This window comes from Protobothrops mucrosquamatus, unplaced genomic scaffold (genome assembly GCF_001527695.2).
Source record: "Protobothrops mucrosquamatus isolate PMUCROS unplaced genomic scaffold, P.Mucros_1.0 scaffold1080, whole genome shotgun sequence".
Lineage (NCBI taxonomy): Eukaryota > Metazoa > Chordata > Lepidosauria > Squamata > Viperidae > Protobothrops > Protobothrops mucrosquamatus.
Genome location: NW_015387308.1, coordinates 428,216 through 443,068, shown reverse-complemented (window position 1 = coordinate 443,068; position 14,853 = coordinate 428,216). Strand labels below are relative to the sequence as shown.

Sequence of the window (14,853 nt, the reverse complement as noted above, 5' to 3'; positions counted from 1 at the left end):
ATTCAGCAACGGGAAACATGGGAGGCTGATGTCGGAGTGGACTCCTCCCCGGTCAGATACTAACGGTAGTAATCAGTGACCGTTGGCCTGACAGTTGGGGCTGCTCGCGGCTGGCTGTTGGCCACCGAATGGAGCCGCGTGATCTCCCGACATCTGTACCGGCTCTCGCTAGGCGGAGGGAGGACGGTCAGGGGAATCCCTCTCTTCCTCTCTCACTTACTCACTCTGTGCCTGGGGCGCGCGCAGCGTGTCTTTTGTGTTTGTACACACGGAGGCGGCCGCGGGAAACCGAGAGTGGGCGGGAAGGAAAGTGGATGGGCGTGGCCTTTCCTTCCCTCCATTGTGCGCCATTGGCGGTCTCTGGGGGAGGAGGCGTTGCCTGGGCGGTCGAGGGGCGTAGCTAAGCAGCGGAGTCGGCCTTCGCGAGTCAGCCATCTTTCAATTGTGCTCTCATCCGCCGTCGCCCGCAGCAGCTTCAGCACCTCCTCCTTCGTTGCCTGCTCGGCAGCCGCGCTCAGCGTAAGCGGACGGGGGTAAGTCTTCAGCCTCTTTTACAGGACCCCCCCCCGATCCCGGCTCGGCCGAGGACCCCTCCGAGCTGCCCCCTGGCTCCCCTGGCAAACTTCTGGGAGCGAGAACCGCTGTTGGGGGACAGGAGAGTCCCTTTATCTCTCCGCCTTCCCGAGTACGGCAGAGAAGCTCGGGCTGCTCCTTCCCTTAGTCCCCCCCAGCCCCACTTTGCTTGGTCGTTGCCCCCTTCTTTTGCCCTCGCCCTCCCCCAAACCTTCACTATCCTTCTCCCCGTTCCCTCGCCTACTACCTCGCCCCATCGCCGCCCTAGATGGGAGCCGGGAAACGGCTGCAAAGGGAAGCCCGTTGCCAGCCCCGGGAAAACTCTCCTTGCCTCTTCCCCACAGTTGTTGCTCAGCTTCACCATCTTGTCTCTTTTCTCTGGTCACCGACCATATTTTTTTTTCCTATTGCCTAAAAACAATCCAGAGGGGAGAAATGTGCCTAGGAAAATCCTTCGCACCCGAGGAGATTTTTTTTTTTTGGGGGGGGGGGTTGTCCAAACTTTTCCTCTCTCCCTTTAGCCTGCCGGATCCCACCTAGTTTGAAGCTATTTTGAGACGGTATTGTGATGCTGCTGTTTTATTTTATTTTTGCCCCCTCCCGTCTCCCAGCAAAGGGAGTAGGGCTGTCTTTTGGTGATTGTTTCCATTTTGTTGGGGCTGAGTTTGCCTGCGAGAGGCGCTTGGGAGCCAGGCAGCGGTAGGACTGGCACTTCGGCAGAGGCAGCACCGAAGAGGCAGGCAGCCCCCCAAAAAGTTCGCTCGATGCTTTGTGGCTCCTAACCTCTGGACTTGGCTTTTCCTTTGGTGGCGGAGCTCTGGCTTGCGGGCGCCTTCCATTTGATTCCCTTTGCCCGGCCGGCCGACCGAGGCGAGCTACGGCTCCTTTGCAGCAGAAGCCTTGCCGAGGCTGTCAGCCCGGGCTTTCCCCCCTCTTGTTTGCCCCTGGTTTTAACGCGGACGTTTGCCCTTCTTTTACTCCATTCAACCTATCAGTTGCACGTCCCCCCGATATCTTCTGCAATTGGGGACACTTTTCCGTCCCCGCGAAGGGGAAGGGGGGGGGAATCGAGGTGTTGCTTTAAGGTTGGAGGCACCTTCGCTGCATCGCTCTCCAATTTGGAGCGCTGGGCAAGAGCGGTTTTTCACAATCTGCCGAAATCTTAGGCGCGGGTATATTTGCTGCTTAAATACAATTAGAGCGCGAACTCCCACCGACATTTTATCATCCGATTTAGGACTTGGAGGGAAGGCTTTTTTTTTTGTTGTTGTTTTTTTTAAACATGCAAAGCTGATAGCCGGAGTGTCACGCAGGCTGCAGAAGTCTCCTATTTGGGTTGTGGAAGGCGTGGATCTGCACGGCTTTAATCGTTTTAAGGTTTCTGGGGATTCTTTAACATCCGAGGCGTATATATTTTTGGTGCGTGGAAAAAGAAAAATAAATCGCATTTTCGGCGGATGTTTTTTCGAGCGGCTGCCTTGTTATAATGTGCTGATCGCGTGGGTGACTTCTTGCCGATAGGTATAAGGAAGAGAAGTTCGCGGGAACATGGCTCGTACCAAGCAAACTGCCCGCAAATCCACTGGGGGGAAGGCGCCCAGGAAGCAACTCGCGACGAAAGCCGCTCGAAAGAGTGCGCCCTCTACCGGCGGGGTCAAAAAACCTCATCGCTACAGGTATAGAAATGACCGGAAGAAAGTATTACGATGTGATCGCCCCGACGCGGAAATATTGATCGGAACGCGGAAAAAAATAACTTGTTTTCTGCTTCTTGGATCGAAGCAAGATTATTTCAGGAAAGTCGTTGTTGCTATTTCTTTAACGCAAAAAAAAAAATAATTATACCCGACTCATAAAATATTTTGAACGAAATATGTCTGTAAACCAGTGGAATGACCAGTAATAATGAGCCCATTTTATCAATTAAATCAAATTTTAAATAGAATCGGGAAAACGCAGTTTGAATATTAACCTAAATGTTCGTTGATTTGAGGGATGCCATAAAACGTGATATAGTGATTAACTAATGTTTGGTTTATTTGTTTCAAATATATTGGACATTTTTCATTTACAGTATTTACATTACAGTAGTTTAATTCTTCAACCCTAATTGTACAAATAGTAGAATTTGTACAGTGTACCACTAGAGGGCAGCTATCTGATCCAGAATAAGAAGTAAATACTGTAGGTTTTATATTTAAAGATTTTTTAAAACAAAAGAAATAGCAACTGGCGTAACTTGTTGGTACCTTAGAAGTCACTCATTTTATCAGCAACCTCCATGGTAAAAAGTTATTTGATTTCTTGCCAATTTTCATAGGAGTTTGAAAAAATAGAGTACACATGAATTATTGCAATTGGATTCTTTCACAATGTTCTGTTTTTCATTTAAGTCTACTTAAGTTTTTCTTGCAAGCTTATTTCATTTATGTAAATTAGTTTTGTACAGCATGTGTTTCTGGGAATATACATTGGATTTTGTATATTTTTAAGATTGGAAGGGAAATGCTTAATTATTTTTGTTTTATTTTTATTCAAAGGCCAGGTACTGTAGCTCTTCGTGAAATCAGGCGTTATCAGAAATCAACTGAACTTCTGATTCGCAAACTTCCATTTCAGCGCCTGGTGCGTGAAATTGCCCAGGACTTCAAAACAGATCTGCGTTTCCAGAGCGCAGCTATTGGTGCTTTGCAGGTAAAAAAATGTTATTTTCAGTTGTCCTTGTCCTTCCAAAACACAAGTATTCTTTGGTTGAATTGATGAGATTTGTTATAATTTACACTAAGAAATAAGTTATTGTGTTTTTGTTAGTAAATATTACAATTTCCTCTACTAATCTATTCTATATTAAAGAAAATACACAGTTTTTCTATGGGTCTTTTACCTCGCTTTCAGAAATTACAGCATTGTATCTGGCTCTAAAAAGATCCAACATATTTAGTTGTATTATATAGGTGGATGTAGGTTTGCCAACAGAAATTATACCCAAGATCTTTTCTGGAGTGCAGCCATTGATAATACTGTGCTTTTGGTATGTGAGAATGCATGTGATTGGTTGCTTCCATACAGTCACCTTATTGGTTGAGCTGTTTCTATGGTCAGTCAAAATTACATATGATTGGTGGGTTTCAGAAGTAAGGATCTATGTAGTTATAGGTGAGCTGATAACTGCCATTTTTTTTAAAAAAAGTAATCTGATTAGTAGAATCTCAGAAGCTAAAACATATTGATGCTGTTCGAAATATATTCTAAAGAAATGTGATGATACCAGTAATTTTAATTAGAGTAGCAAATGTTTGGGGAATATGCACCACATGATACTACACGAGAAAGGGACTGTTCTTTTTTTAATGTAAGTATTAATGGAGAGAAAATACCGATGTCTTTTAAGCTGCAAAAGAGTGGAAAATACACTCTTGTTGTATGTTATGTGATTGTCTTAACTTTCTACTATTATAAGCCATTGAGAGAAATTCTGATCTAGGTTGACCTTGTCAAATCTTAGCTAGATAATTTGTATCTTACAGGTGAAAGGCGAGATTTTGTCTTGCAATTGTTATGTCTTAAAAATATAAAGTTATGTCTTAAAAATATAAAGTTAAAAGTGCTGTTTTCAGATCCTGATTATTCCCGCAGTTTGTATTATGTATGTGTTTTATGTGGATGTTTGCTGCACAGTACTGCCAAAGCTATGGAGATCTATTACACTTTTCCAAAAATAATAACTTTTATTTCTATATTACTTCTCTGGATAAGAATGACATGTGGGCATTAGTCTAAGATTGCAAGATTTCATTTTTTATGGCTGTACTTGATAAGTGTTCTTATGCTGGATGACCTACACAGCAGTTTTCAAGCCCCTCTATTCAGCAGCATATTCCATTTGATCTGCATGATAAAGTGGCGTCTCTTCTTTTCTCAGGCCTGAGGGAACAGATAAACAAGAAATATTTATTCTACCAAAATCAAAATAGATATAAGCCAAAGTTCATTTTTGAGAAATAGCATGAGGCAACTTGCAGAATTCCAACTAAAACTGATTAAAACATTCAATGCCATATAACATAGGAACCTGGAAGTTGTGATCCATCAGAGTTAACATAGCCGATTGGTTATGTACTGCAGGGCGTCTGGCACCTCCGTTCAAAATCCAGTATAGAATAGATGAACATAAAACAGGAATTCACTTGAACTTATGATAGACTGTTATGTGTGGCCAATTGATTCCATTTGTCACAACGGGTCAGTTGTTTAGACCTGCTTTGAAAATGAGATTTCTGGCATGAGTCCCTAAATAAGGCAGAATCGTCATGAGATCAACATTATGACTATATGTCAAGTATTCCATGGTTTAATACTAGATAGTATGACAGTTTAACTGAAATCTAAACTGGATTTACCTTAACAAATATTACTATTTCTGCTTTATGCATTTTACATATGATCACATAGGCTTCATTGATGAATTGTGAAAACTCTTGGGACATTTGGAATATGCCCAGATCCAGTCTACTTCTATTGCAGGTCTCTCCTTAGTTCCTCCGTACTCAACATGCAACATTGATGTGCAAAATAGCAAATCAATATTGTACAGGTGCAAGTAGTCCTCATCTTATAGCAGTTCACTTAGTGACCGTTCAAAGTTACAACTGAAAAAAGTGACCTGTGACCATTTTTCACATTTATGACCATTGCAGCATCCCCAGGGTCATGTGATTTACATTTGGCTGCTTGACAACTAACTCACATTTATGATGGTTGCAGTGTCCCAGGGTCATATGGTCCCCTTTTGCAACCTTCTGACAAGCAAAGTCAATGAGGAAGCCAGATTCACTTAACTGTGTTACTAATTTAATAACTGCAGTGATTCACTTAACAAATGTGACAAGAAAAGTTGTAAAATGGGACAAAACTCACTTAACAAATTTCTCACTTAGCAACATAAAGTTTGGGCTGAATTGTGATCGTAAGTTGAGAACTACCTGTAGTCCTCAACTTACAGCCATTCGTTTAGCAATTGTTTGATGATAGAAAATACTTGTAGCTCGGGTTTTAGATTTTGGCTGTGGTTTGTTCTCCAAGCTTGTTTCAATATAATTTCTGGACGTTTTGTTACCAAACTAGGTAATATCATCAGCATGATTTTCTTGTCCTATTCTCCTTAGCTTATAAATGTCTTGTGTGTCAGCGTGTGGTCAGTTGGTCGTGCAATTGGTTGTTTGTTTGGAGCTATATTTGAATTCTGAGCAGCTGATTGGTTCTCTTGTTTTAATTGGCAGTTCGAATGGTCTGGTTTCTTACATATTCATATGCTGGATCTAGATCAATATGGATCCAGCATATGAATATGTAAGAAACCAGACCATTCGGACTGCCAATCAACAAGAGACCCAATCAGCTGTTCAGAATTCAAATATAGCTCCAAACAACCAGTCGCACGACCAACTGACCTTACTGGCACACAAGGCATTTATAAGCTAAGGAGAAAAGGCAAGAAAATCATGCTGATGATGTTACCTAGCTTGGTAACGAAACGTTCAGAAATTAAATTGAAACAAGCTTGGAGAACAAACCACAGCCAAAATTGTTTGATGATAACTGGTATTGAAAAAAAAAATAGATTTACAAGCAGTCCTCACATTTAATGACCATCACAGCATCCCCTTGGTCACATGATCAATAAGAGAGTTTTAGATACGAGATTAAAATTAGGAGTTAAGATACATAAAAGGGCGTTTTTCCATTTTCTTTCGCTTAGCTTGAAAATACACTTAGTTGTGTATTTTGTGAGAATTTGGGTGCTTTTATTTTAAATATTTAAACCATTTTCTTTTCTCAATAGGAGGCAAGTGAGGCCTACCTGGTTGGCCTGTTTGAAGACACCAACCTTTGTGCTATCCACGCCAAACGTGTCACAATCATGCCAAAAGATATCCAGCTAGCACGTCGCATACGTGGAGAGCGTGCTTAAATTCTACTAAGATGGATTTGTCATTTTCAAAACAAATAAAATCTCTTCTTCCTGTTATTGGTAGTAATGAACGTTAGATTTTTTTTTTCCCATGGGGTTAAAAGGTACCTAAGTCTATGGTTGCAGATGGAAAAATAGAGGACAGAATCGGGTATTGGCAAGTTATTTTTCATTTTCATTTGTGTGTGGATTTTTAATATAAACGTGGGGACATATAAAGCATTATTGCTGTAAAAAAACCCATTTCATTGAACAAATTTCAGCAGTTCAACTTTATAACAATTATAAATATGCCAGTCAGACTTTTCTGGACAATGCCAGCATTTGGTTTTTGTTTTTTTTAAAAAGGTAAATTTCTTATTGATGGCAACTATATGAAGTCTGTATCATACAGTAGATTCCATCCACTCATTATACTTTTCTAAGTTGTCCTACATGCAAGTATATGTTTTTAATGTTGTCTGTCTTCTGTGCTGTACCTGTAAGTTTGCTATTAAAATACACGAAATAATATTTGTTTTTTGTCTTAATTTTTAAGTATTTATTACCTATAATTCAGCAGCAATGGATACCTGTTTAAAATGCACTTAATATGCTGCATTTATATGAAAATTTATAAAATGTATGTTGTAGCTCAAATATAGAATTATGAACCCATTAAAATATTTGAGGATACAGTATCTTGTGTTACTTAGGTTGACATCAACACAAATATTTATAGAGATTCTAACAGAGATTCAGTTTTATTGAGCTGAAGCCCAGCTGTATCTATAAAACATTATTAGGTGAATTCTACAGATTTGCTGTGCTTTCAGTTTTTTATTTCTAAAATAGGTTTGCATAAGTTTTGCACCAAAAGCAATATATAAATGTTGTACCTTTAAGGTACCGTACAGACGCTGGTTGAAAATTACATGTGCAGCAATTATGACAGGCTTCTCTAACCCTTTGCGCCTAATTTATTGAAGGCAAGGTAATTTTTAGCTTCTCAGTAATATTTTTCCCAGAACAAGCCATACTCTGATGTTTCTGTCTGGAATTGCTCCCATTAAAGTTTTCAGTATATAGATGGGAACACTTTTTATAAAGAAAATACATAGTTACCAAGGTGGCTATCAAGACGTCAACAACTGGAATTTATAGAAATGCACATGTTTGAAGGAGTCGTTTTGTCCCATTGAGTTTTTTAGGGTTTTTTCCTGATTCTGTTCCTGAATTGACTCTTATCCTTGCAATTTTATTAAAAGCCAATATGACTGAATTGCCTTAGTAAAGTTTCATGCTTGTTTATTCCCGGTGCATGTTCAGTACTGCTAATGGCACCAGTAAGTTCAAAATGGGCCAAATTATTTTGAAACACAGAAAATTTCTATTATTGCTAACCTTCTGGCCAGTACAAATAAGGAACTTGCATTGTCCTGCTTGAGATAGAGGACTCTGTTTACAAGGAAAAGCTATAACTAGGTACAAAAATAAAGTTTAAAGTTTACACAGAAGCAATATTGTGGTTTACTCTATAGATTTTGTGACCGGGCTTAGGTTGGCAAAATTGTGCATATAGGAAAAACTATATTTCTGATTTGAAGACTGGTCAGATATAATTTTTTTGTTCTAATAAAATATAGTCGCATTAATTTTAATGAGAAGGTGACAGAAGCAACATGTATTTTCTTATCGCCATGTCTGGCACGATAGAATAATGCTTCTCTTAATCTGGAAACAATAATGCCACAATGCACAAAGTGAGCTATCTAGCCAGTGTGGATGTTTTTTCAGTGTGATAATACTGTGAAGATGTTAAACTTCGAGTAGTTGGGGATGTACTACTAGTTATTTGATTTATATCCCACCTTTCTATCCAGGGGCATTCGAGGAGGCAGATTAGCTGTACCTTGACACATGAGGGAGCAGTGAGGCATGCAGTGAAAGAGACAGTTACATGCCATGCTTGTCAAAATCAAAACAAGGGGAACTCTTCTTGCTGCAGAGAGATTGAGACATGAAGCTGAGTTGAAAGTAATGGAATGGGGAGTGAGAAAAAAGAAAAAAATATATTCGTAGGCGGTCGTGATTTAGTGGTCTGATATTTCACCAAATAACAGTTGCCTGCTCAGGTAAGCATTAAGTGCTAAAATGAAAAGCAAACTATCCTTATGGGTTGAGATTCCATTTGCAATCCCTCCTGCCAGAAAACCAAACATCTCCATTAACATTCATCTAAATATAGGGGGGGGGCAGTGGATTTTAATGACTACATAGCACATGGAAAAAGCAAATCTGAAAACTACAGAAAATTCTGGAGGCTTCTAACGTCACCATAAGATCTAAAAACTACGTATTGGAATTTAAATATCACTTCAGCAGTAAAAACAACATAATTTCTAAGGTACGTAGTTTACAAGCTCTAATAAGCCAAAGTACACCTTTAGAGCAGCACAACAAATCAAGAATGGACTAGCGATTAAAGCAGACCATGAGCATTCTGAAACTTGCCTGAGGAAAAACAAAAATGCAGACAAATGAAAATTGTCACAGCCTTCTTCAGATGACCAGGAGTAGTCTGGAGGCCCTCTATGGATGAACTCAACGTAAATACAAGCTCTCAGGAATCAGGCATATCATCAAACTCCAAGCCCACCTAGACCATGGTTTTCCAACTTTTTGGCTTGCTTGGACTGCATTGAGTGAAGAGGAATTATCTTGGGCTGTGTATAAAATATATAGTTAATGTATACAAATGACAAACTTCTTTTATTTTGTTGTTTACTATTATCACATGGTGCCGCATTACTAACTGTCCAAGACCACATGCAGTCCATGGGCTGTGGCTTGCACACTCCTGCCTTAAACCGTTTAGGAAACAACTGCTGTCACTGCTGCCTTTTTTGATCCTCATCCCTGTAGATACCTTGTCATCAAATATATTTACTACATGGGAAACAACCGTATTAGCTATACTGAATTCATTTCATTTACTTAAATCCACTTTTGTTTTGGCTCAGACTTCCTTTCCCTTTCTTTGATCCACTTGTGCACATTTGCTGGAGTGTGGCCTTGACAAACCACCTTTTTTTTCCATTATTCATTTAGTCTTTTTTGTAAGCCAGTTTGCTCTCTCCAGTACTAGCAAGTCTTCATGGTTTTCAGTGCATCTTCTTTACTGTCCTTCAGATATTCTTCTAATGCCATGTTTTTCTTCTTCAGTTGTTTGGTTTACTTTCAATATTCCACACCCACCTATGGTCCTTGGGAATTAGAGTCTGTCAGGATAGCTTCATAGAAGGACCTGATTCATTGTCATTATTTTTCTGGTCTTTCTTGATTGTTATTATTAACTGATATAGCTACCCATATCACAATTGTATCTCTGGGTGGTGAATTTAGGATTAAAACACTCAAAAGCAACAAAATAACAGTAAAGGCTGTAGTGATAACAATGCAGTAACAGTCCTATAAAACACAAATCATATTAAGACAAATCACACAGATGGGCTTTTCTAACCCCTGCCTGGAGAAATATCCTGGTCTTCAAAGTCTTCCAAAATGCCAGCATGATCGAGGCCAAATGAATTTTAAATTATAGACGCGATTTAAAACATAGGACCTGGCTCAAGGCCATCCTTCCACATCTAGTAGAACAGGCAGAAATGGTGGAATTACTTGAATGCTTATTAGCTTGTTTTCACATTTTGCTATATATATATATATAGTCCTCCCCTGCTTGGCCAAACAGTAGTAGAAAAATTAGTTAATCTTCATGCTAACCTTTTAAATAAGAGCAATTAAATAATGTAGAAGAACATTTCCTTCCCAAAGTGATGTGGCTCCTTTGCTTTGCTATTTAAATAGTGGAAGGCAACATCCCTTTGGGATCTCAGTTTAATTTTTTTTACATGAACTTCACTTTACATGAACTTCCACTGGAGTGGAGCATCTCTTTGAAGAACTCCTCACAGTCTTGACAGTGAGTAACATAGCCTAAAATACAACGTCTAATAGCTATTATTATTAATGTGAAGGTACTGAAATGTTCTGACTAAGGCAGCCTTTCTGGGCTCGTGGACCGGAGGGAAGGAGAGCAGCTTCAAAATTGGGTGTGCGCACACGCGCACACAGGGCCACACATACTGGCACGGTACTAACAGCCACATTCACGCATGCGCAAACGGGCCATATAACCCACCCGGGCTAGCGGTGCCATTCATGCCCTCACACATGCGCAAACGGGGCTGTGGGTGCTAGCGTTGAGTGGGGGGATGCACGCCCATGCGTGCGCACACCGGCAGCCATTTCCACAGCCCACGGGCCAAGAGCCCACGGCCCATAGGTTGGGGACCCCTGCACTAAGGAACACAAGAGCAATACCACCTATCCACTTCAAAGTTCTAATTTTAAGAGATTTTCCTTGGCGAAGGAACTGGTCCATATTGGATAATGGAGTGAGCAGAGACAGAGTAAGCAGAATCAAAAAGGGGCTGTAGGTTAGGATGCTCCATTGTTTTTAAGCTGAGGGCTACATCCAAATTTTGAGTTGTATGCTTTTAAGAATGGGAAAGGAACTAGAACAAATTAAATTTGATGTGATATCATAAACTTTTAATTCACATTCAGTGAAGTTAATAGTTTTATATCCTGTCCTATCCTCCAGTTACCTATTTCATAATTTCCCCTTCTTTCCCATTTAAAAATGGCAATTTTGTAATAACTCAGCAATTTCTGAGGGCTGCCCTCAAGATTTGAGATAATGCATCTCACCTTTCCCTAGCCAATTAAATTTAATTTGCTAGCCACCAAATTCATCTTCTTCTGTTATACAAACCTTCCTGCCACATCAAATAGTGTGACATGGTGGAGGACAAAGATTTAGCCCTTAAACTTTATATTGCAAGCCAATAATTTAATTGTTAGGACAATTGGACAAATGCAGACTGGAGAGTATGTGTATTAAGTGATGACAATGGGATTATTCCAAACCAAATTTTGTTAGGCAAGGAAAAAACTCTTTAAAAAATTAAATGAAAATGCTTCTTGACTGACATTGTCTTACTTCTAATGGAGCCATTGTCTTTAGAAAGCACAGAAGCATATATGAAAATGCAGACCTTTTAAGAACACTTTTACTTGCATAGTATCATTTATACATTAACCTAAAACATAACCTGATTTATGTGTGGTTTATGTGAATTCCCCTATTAGGTTTAACAATTTGAGTGAATGAAACCATAATGGCTTGTTTAACCAATTCAGTAGGTCCCAAAGGTGCTTTTTTCATGAGGCAACTGGACTTCCTTGATTCTTTGAAGATATTTTGCTTCTCATCCAGGGAGCTTCTTCAGCTCTGACTGGATGGTGGGGAATGGCAGGATTTATACTCCGTGAAGCCCCTAGAGCAGACATGTTAAACTCATGACGTCACGTGACGTTGTGCGAGGTATTGGAACTTTTTCCTCATTGCCGGCAATGGGGTGGGCGCAGTTTCCTCGTGATGCGTCCAGGGTGCGGGCTGGCAGTTTGACACCCCTGCCCTAGAGGCTTATCTGTGTTGTCAGGGTCACCTGAGTAGTGCAAATGGGTGTGGAGCCTTCTTGGAACTGTTGAAAGGACTGTGTTATAGGCTGGAGATAGATGATGTCAATCCCTCCCCCTCTGTTGAGAGAGGGCTGTTCAGTTTCAACATATATGGCCCCTTTGACCACTGGTTTGAAAGAGGGGTCAAAGAGGCCATCTATGGTGTTAGGTATGTTCACTGCTTTGAGTTATTTATAAAAAATATAAAACTGGGATAAAAAAGTCTTAACAATAAAAAATAAAAAATGTAATTCAATGAACATTTTATTATTATATTGTTCTTCCATCATGGGATTCCTTGGATACATGCATAAAATTCCCAGTGGTCTCCTATCCTCTCAATAACTCAATCAGCTTCCAACAACTGCTGTCTTTTAAATATAGTTTGACTGCAACTGTATGGCATTATGGGAATGTTAGAGATACCATTATTGAAAAATGTCACATTAGGAGAAGTTGGACTATATTTAGACTTGCTTAGCTTCACTAAATTAGCTAGATCATGTAAATGTTGGGGATTTATTTGGGAAAATGTTTTATGGAACTTCTCAATAAATCTTTGAATAACATATACTTGCAATTGGGCTGAGCATCCCAGCAAATTTTAGCAGACTTTTTTCTGTTGTACCTAACAATTGGCTTGATACCCTCGTAAAGAATGAATTCGTACAAAAAGGCAGCATTCATAAAATTCCAGGGGGAAAGAACATTCAAAAGAAAAGATATTTTAATCTCATTTATAAAGAGAAGCTGTAACCCCCTGGTGATTTTTGAACAAAAATTGAGAAGAAAATCAGTGACAAAAGTTAAAAATGTATCCTTGGATCTCCAGTGTTTCAGCCAAGTGCTATTTAGCCAGTGCGATTTTGCTTAATTTGAATTATTTCAGGCTGTTAAAAGAAAGCTGATTTTGAACTGGGAGAGAAAAGCATAACTATCTTAAAATGCTTTAAACTGCAATAACAATAGCTTGTGTGGCTGATGGAAAAGTAATGAACAAGTAGTAATACTGGTCTGTATAAAACATGATTGTGAAGAGCCAGAGGAAAAGGAGCTTTTAAATGGGCTACAAAATAAATCCATAACTTGTGAGGAAAAACTCTAATCCAGAAATCTGACAATAGATTCCCTCCCACTCCAGTCAACAGCACAGTTGTGAACATAATGGTATATACTTCTAGCAAAAAATGACTTCACAGCTGCATGGAACTGAGGGTCTATAGAGTTCACAGCATGTCAGAGATATGACATTCGCGGATTCATTTCTACATGGAGCCAAAAAACAAATTTAAAGTGCAAAGGAGATGGTGACAGCAAGCTGAACTTCTATATATTCTATCTTCCAGAGGATTCACAGATCCCTTTGCATGTGATATTGCTCCTTTCAAATATGAGCCTTGTTTGACATGCAATCAGTGTAAAGAGGGGATTGAAGTGTTAGGAATTAATGCAAAATTATATAGATATTTATTCTTATTGAAAAATACCAAGGTGTTTAATACCCCCCACTCCTATGTTCAGTGAAATTAAGGAAAAATAGTATAATATCCCATTACACTGTGACAGTCATAAATATGAGTCAGTTGCCAAGCTTCTGAATTTTGATCACATGACCATGGGGATGTTGCAACTGCTGTAAGTCTGAAAAACGGTCATTAGTCATTTTTAATGCCGTTGTAACTTTGAACAATCACTAAATGAACTATTGTAGTCGAGGATACCTGTAATGGGGAACAGCCATATTATTCAGAAAGGTTGTCACTGATGTCCCCCAGAAAGTGCCACAAGAGGCAATTGTCCCAGTTTGTTTAATGATAAGGTCATCTCCAGCAAAAGGGGACTCTTTTGCTGGAGATCTATTCCACTCACTGATATTTTTACAGTCAGGAAATTCCTTCTAATGTCTAACCTGGACTTACTTTCTCGTAGCCAGGCCCAGAATCATCCTATCTACCTTCAGACGGATCTTCTGTAGGCTGAATATATCTAGATCTTTAATAACCATAGGAATTAGTTTCTAGGACTCTTCCCAGCTTGGTAGCCCTCCTCTGAATTGGCTCCGGTTTGTCACTGACCTTTTTTAAAATTGTGATGCCTAAAACATCAAGCTTTAAAAAGTCATGGAATATGGCTTTAAGCAACAATAAATGTGCATGCACACAAATCTTGGCAACATTCACCACTATGTGTATATTCAAAAGCATGTATAGTAATGTGCAATATATAGGCATACTTAAAATGATAAAAATGATGAGGAAGAACATCAAATTATGCTTAATATATCAAGCCAAGAGGATTATAGGAAGGCCCTTTCAATTTGGTACCTAAGGCCAAAGTCACATTCTTCATAAATAAACGGGTCTAGGAAACTTGCCACGGCTGACTCGCCATGGCCGACTTGCCCCTATCAACTCGACATGGCCAATTCGCTGCAGGACAATTCAACGTAGGATAATTCAATGAAAGATAACTATACTGTTATCTGCCACTGTTTTGTGGGAAGAATCCAGAGAAAGAAATATTTTGGGAAATATTAAAAAGGCAGAATATATTTCCCCAAAGGAATAATGGAGAAGATCTAAAAAAAAAAAGACAGAAAACAGCCCCCAGAAATCAGCCCCAGCCCCTAGGCAGAGGCCAGCTTTTAAAAATGCAAATTCAATAATCCATTCAGGAAGGTTGAAGCCAGGAAGCTAGAAGCTATGAGATTAGGAAGACAAAGACCTCTAAAATCTACATAT

The 14,853-nt window shown here is 39.5% G+C and overlaps 1 protein-coding gene across 1 annotated transcript; it reads left to right on the top strand.

Annotated features, from left to right (window-relative positions):
* The first annotated feature begins 410 nt into the window (after positions 1-410).
* LOC107291211 (histone H3.3) lies at positions 411-7,222 on the top strand. Its single transcript, XM_015820183.1, has 4 exons — positions 411-533; positions 2,095-2,249; positions 3,114-3,267; positions 6,416-7,222. The coding sequence occupies exons 2-4, from the start codon at positions 2,122-2,124 to the stop codon at positions 6,542-6,544; spliced, it is 411 nt and encodes a 136-aa protein (XP_015675669.1). The 5' UTR covers positions 411-533; positions 2,095-2,121; the 3' UTR covers positions 6,545-7,222.
* Positions 7,223-14,853: the final 7,631 nt, after the last annotated feature.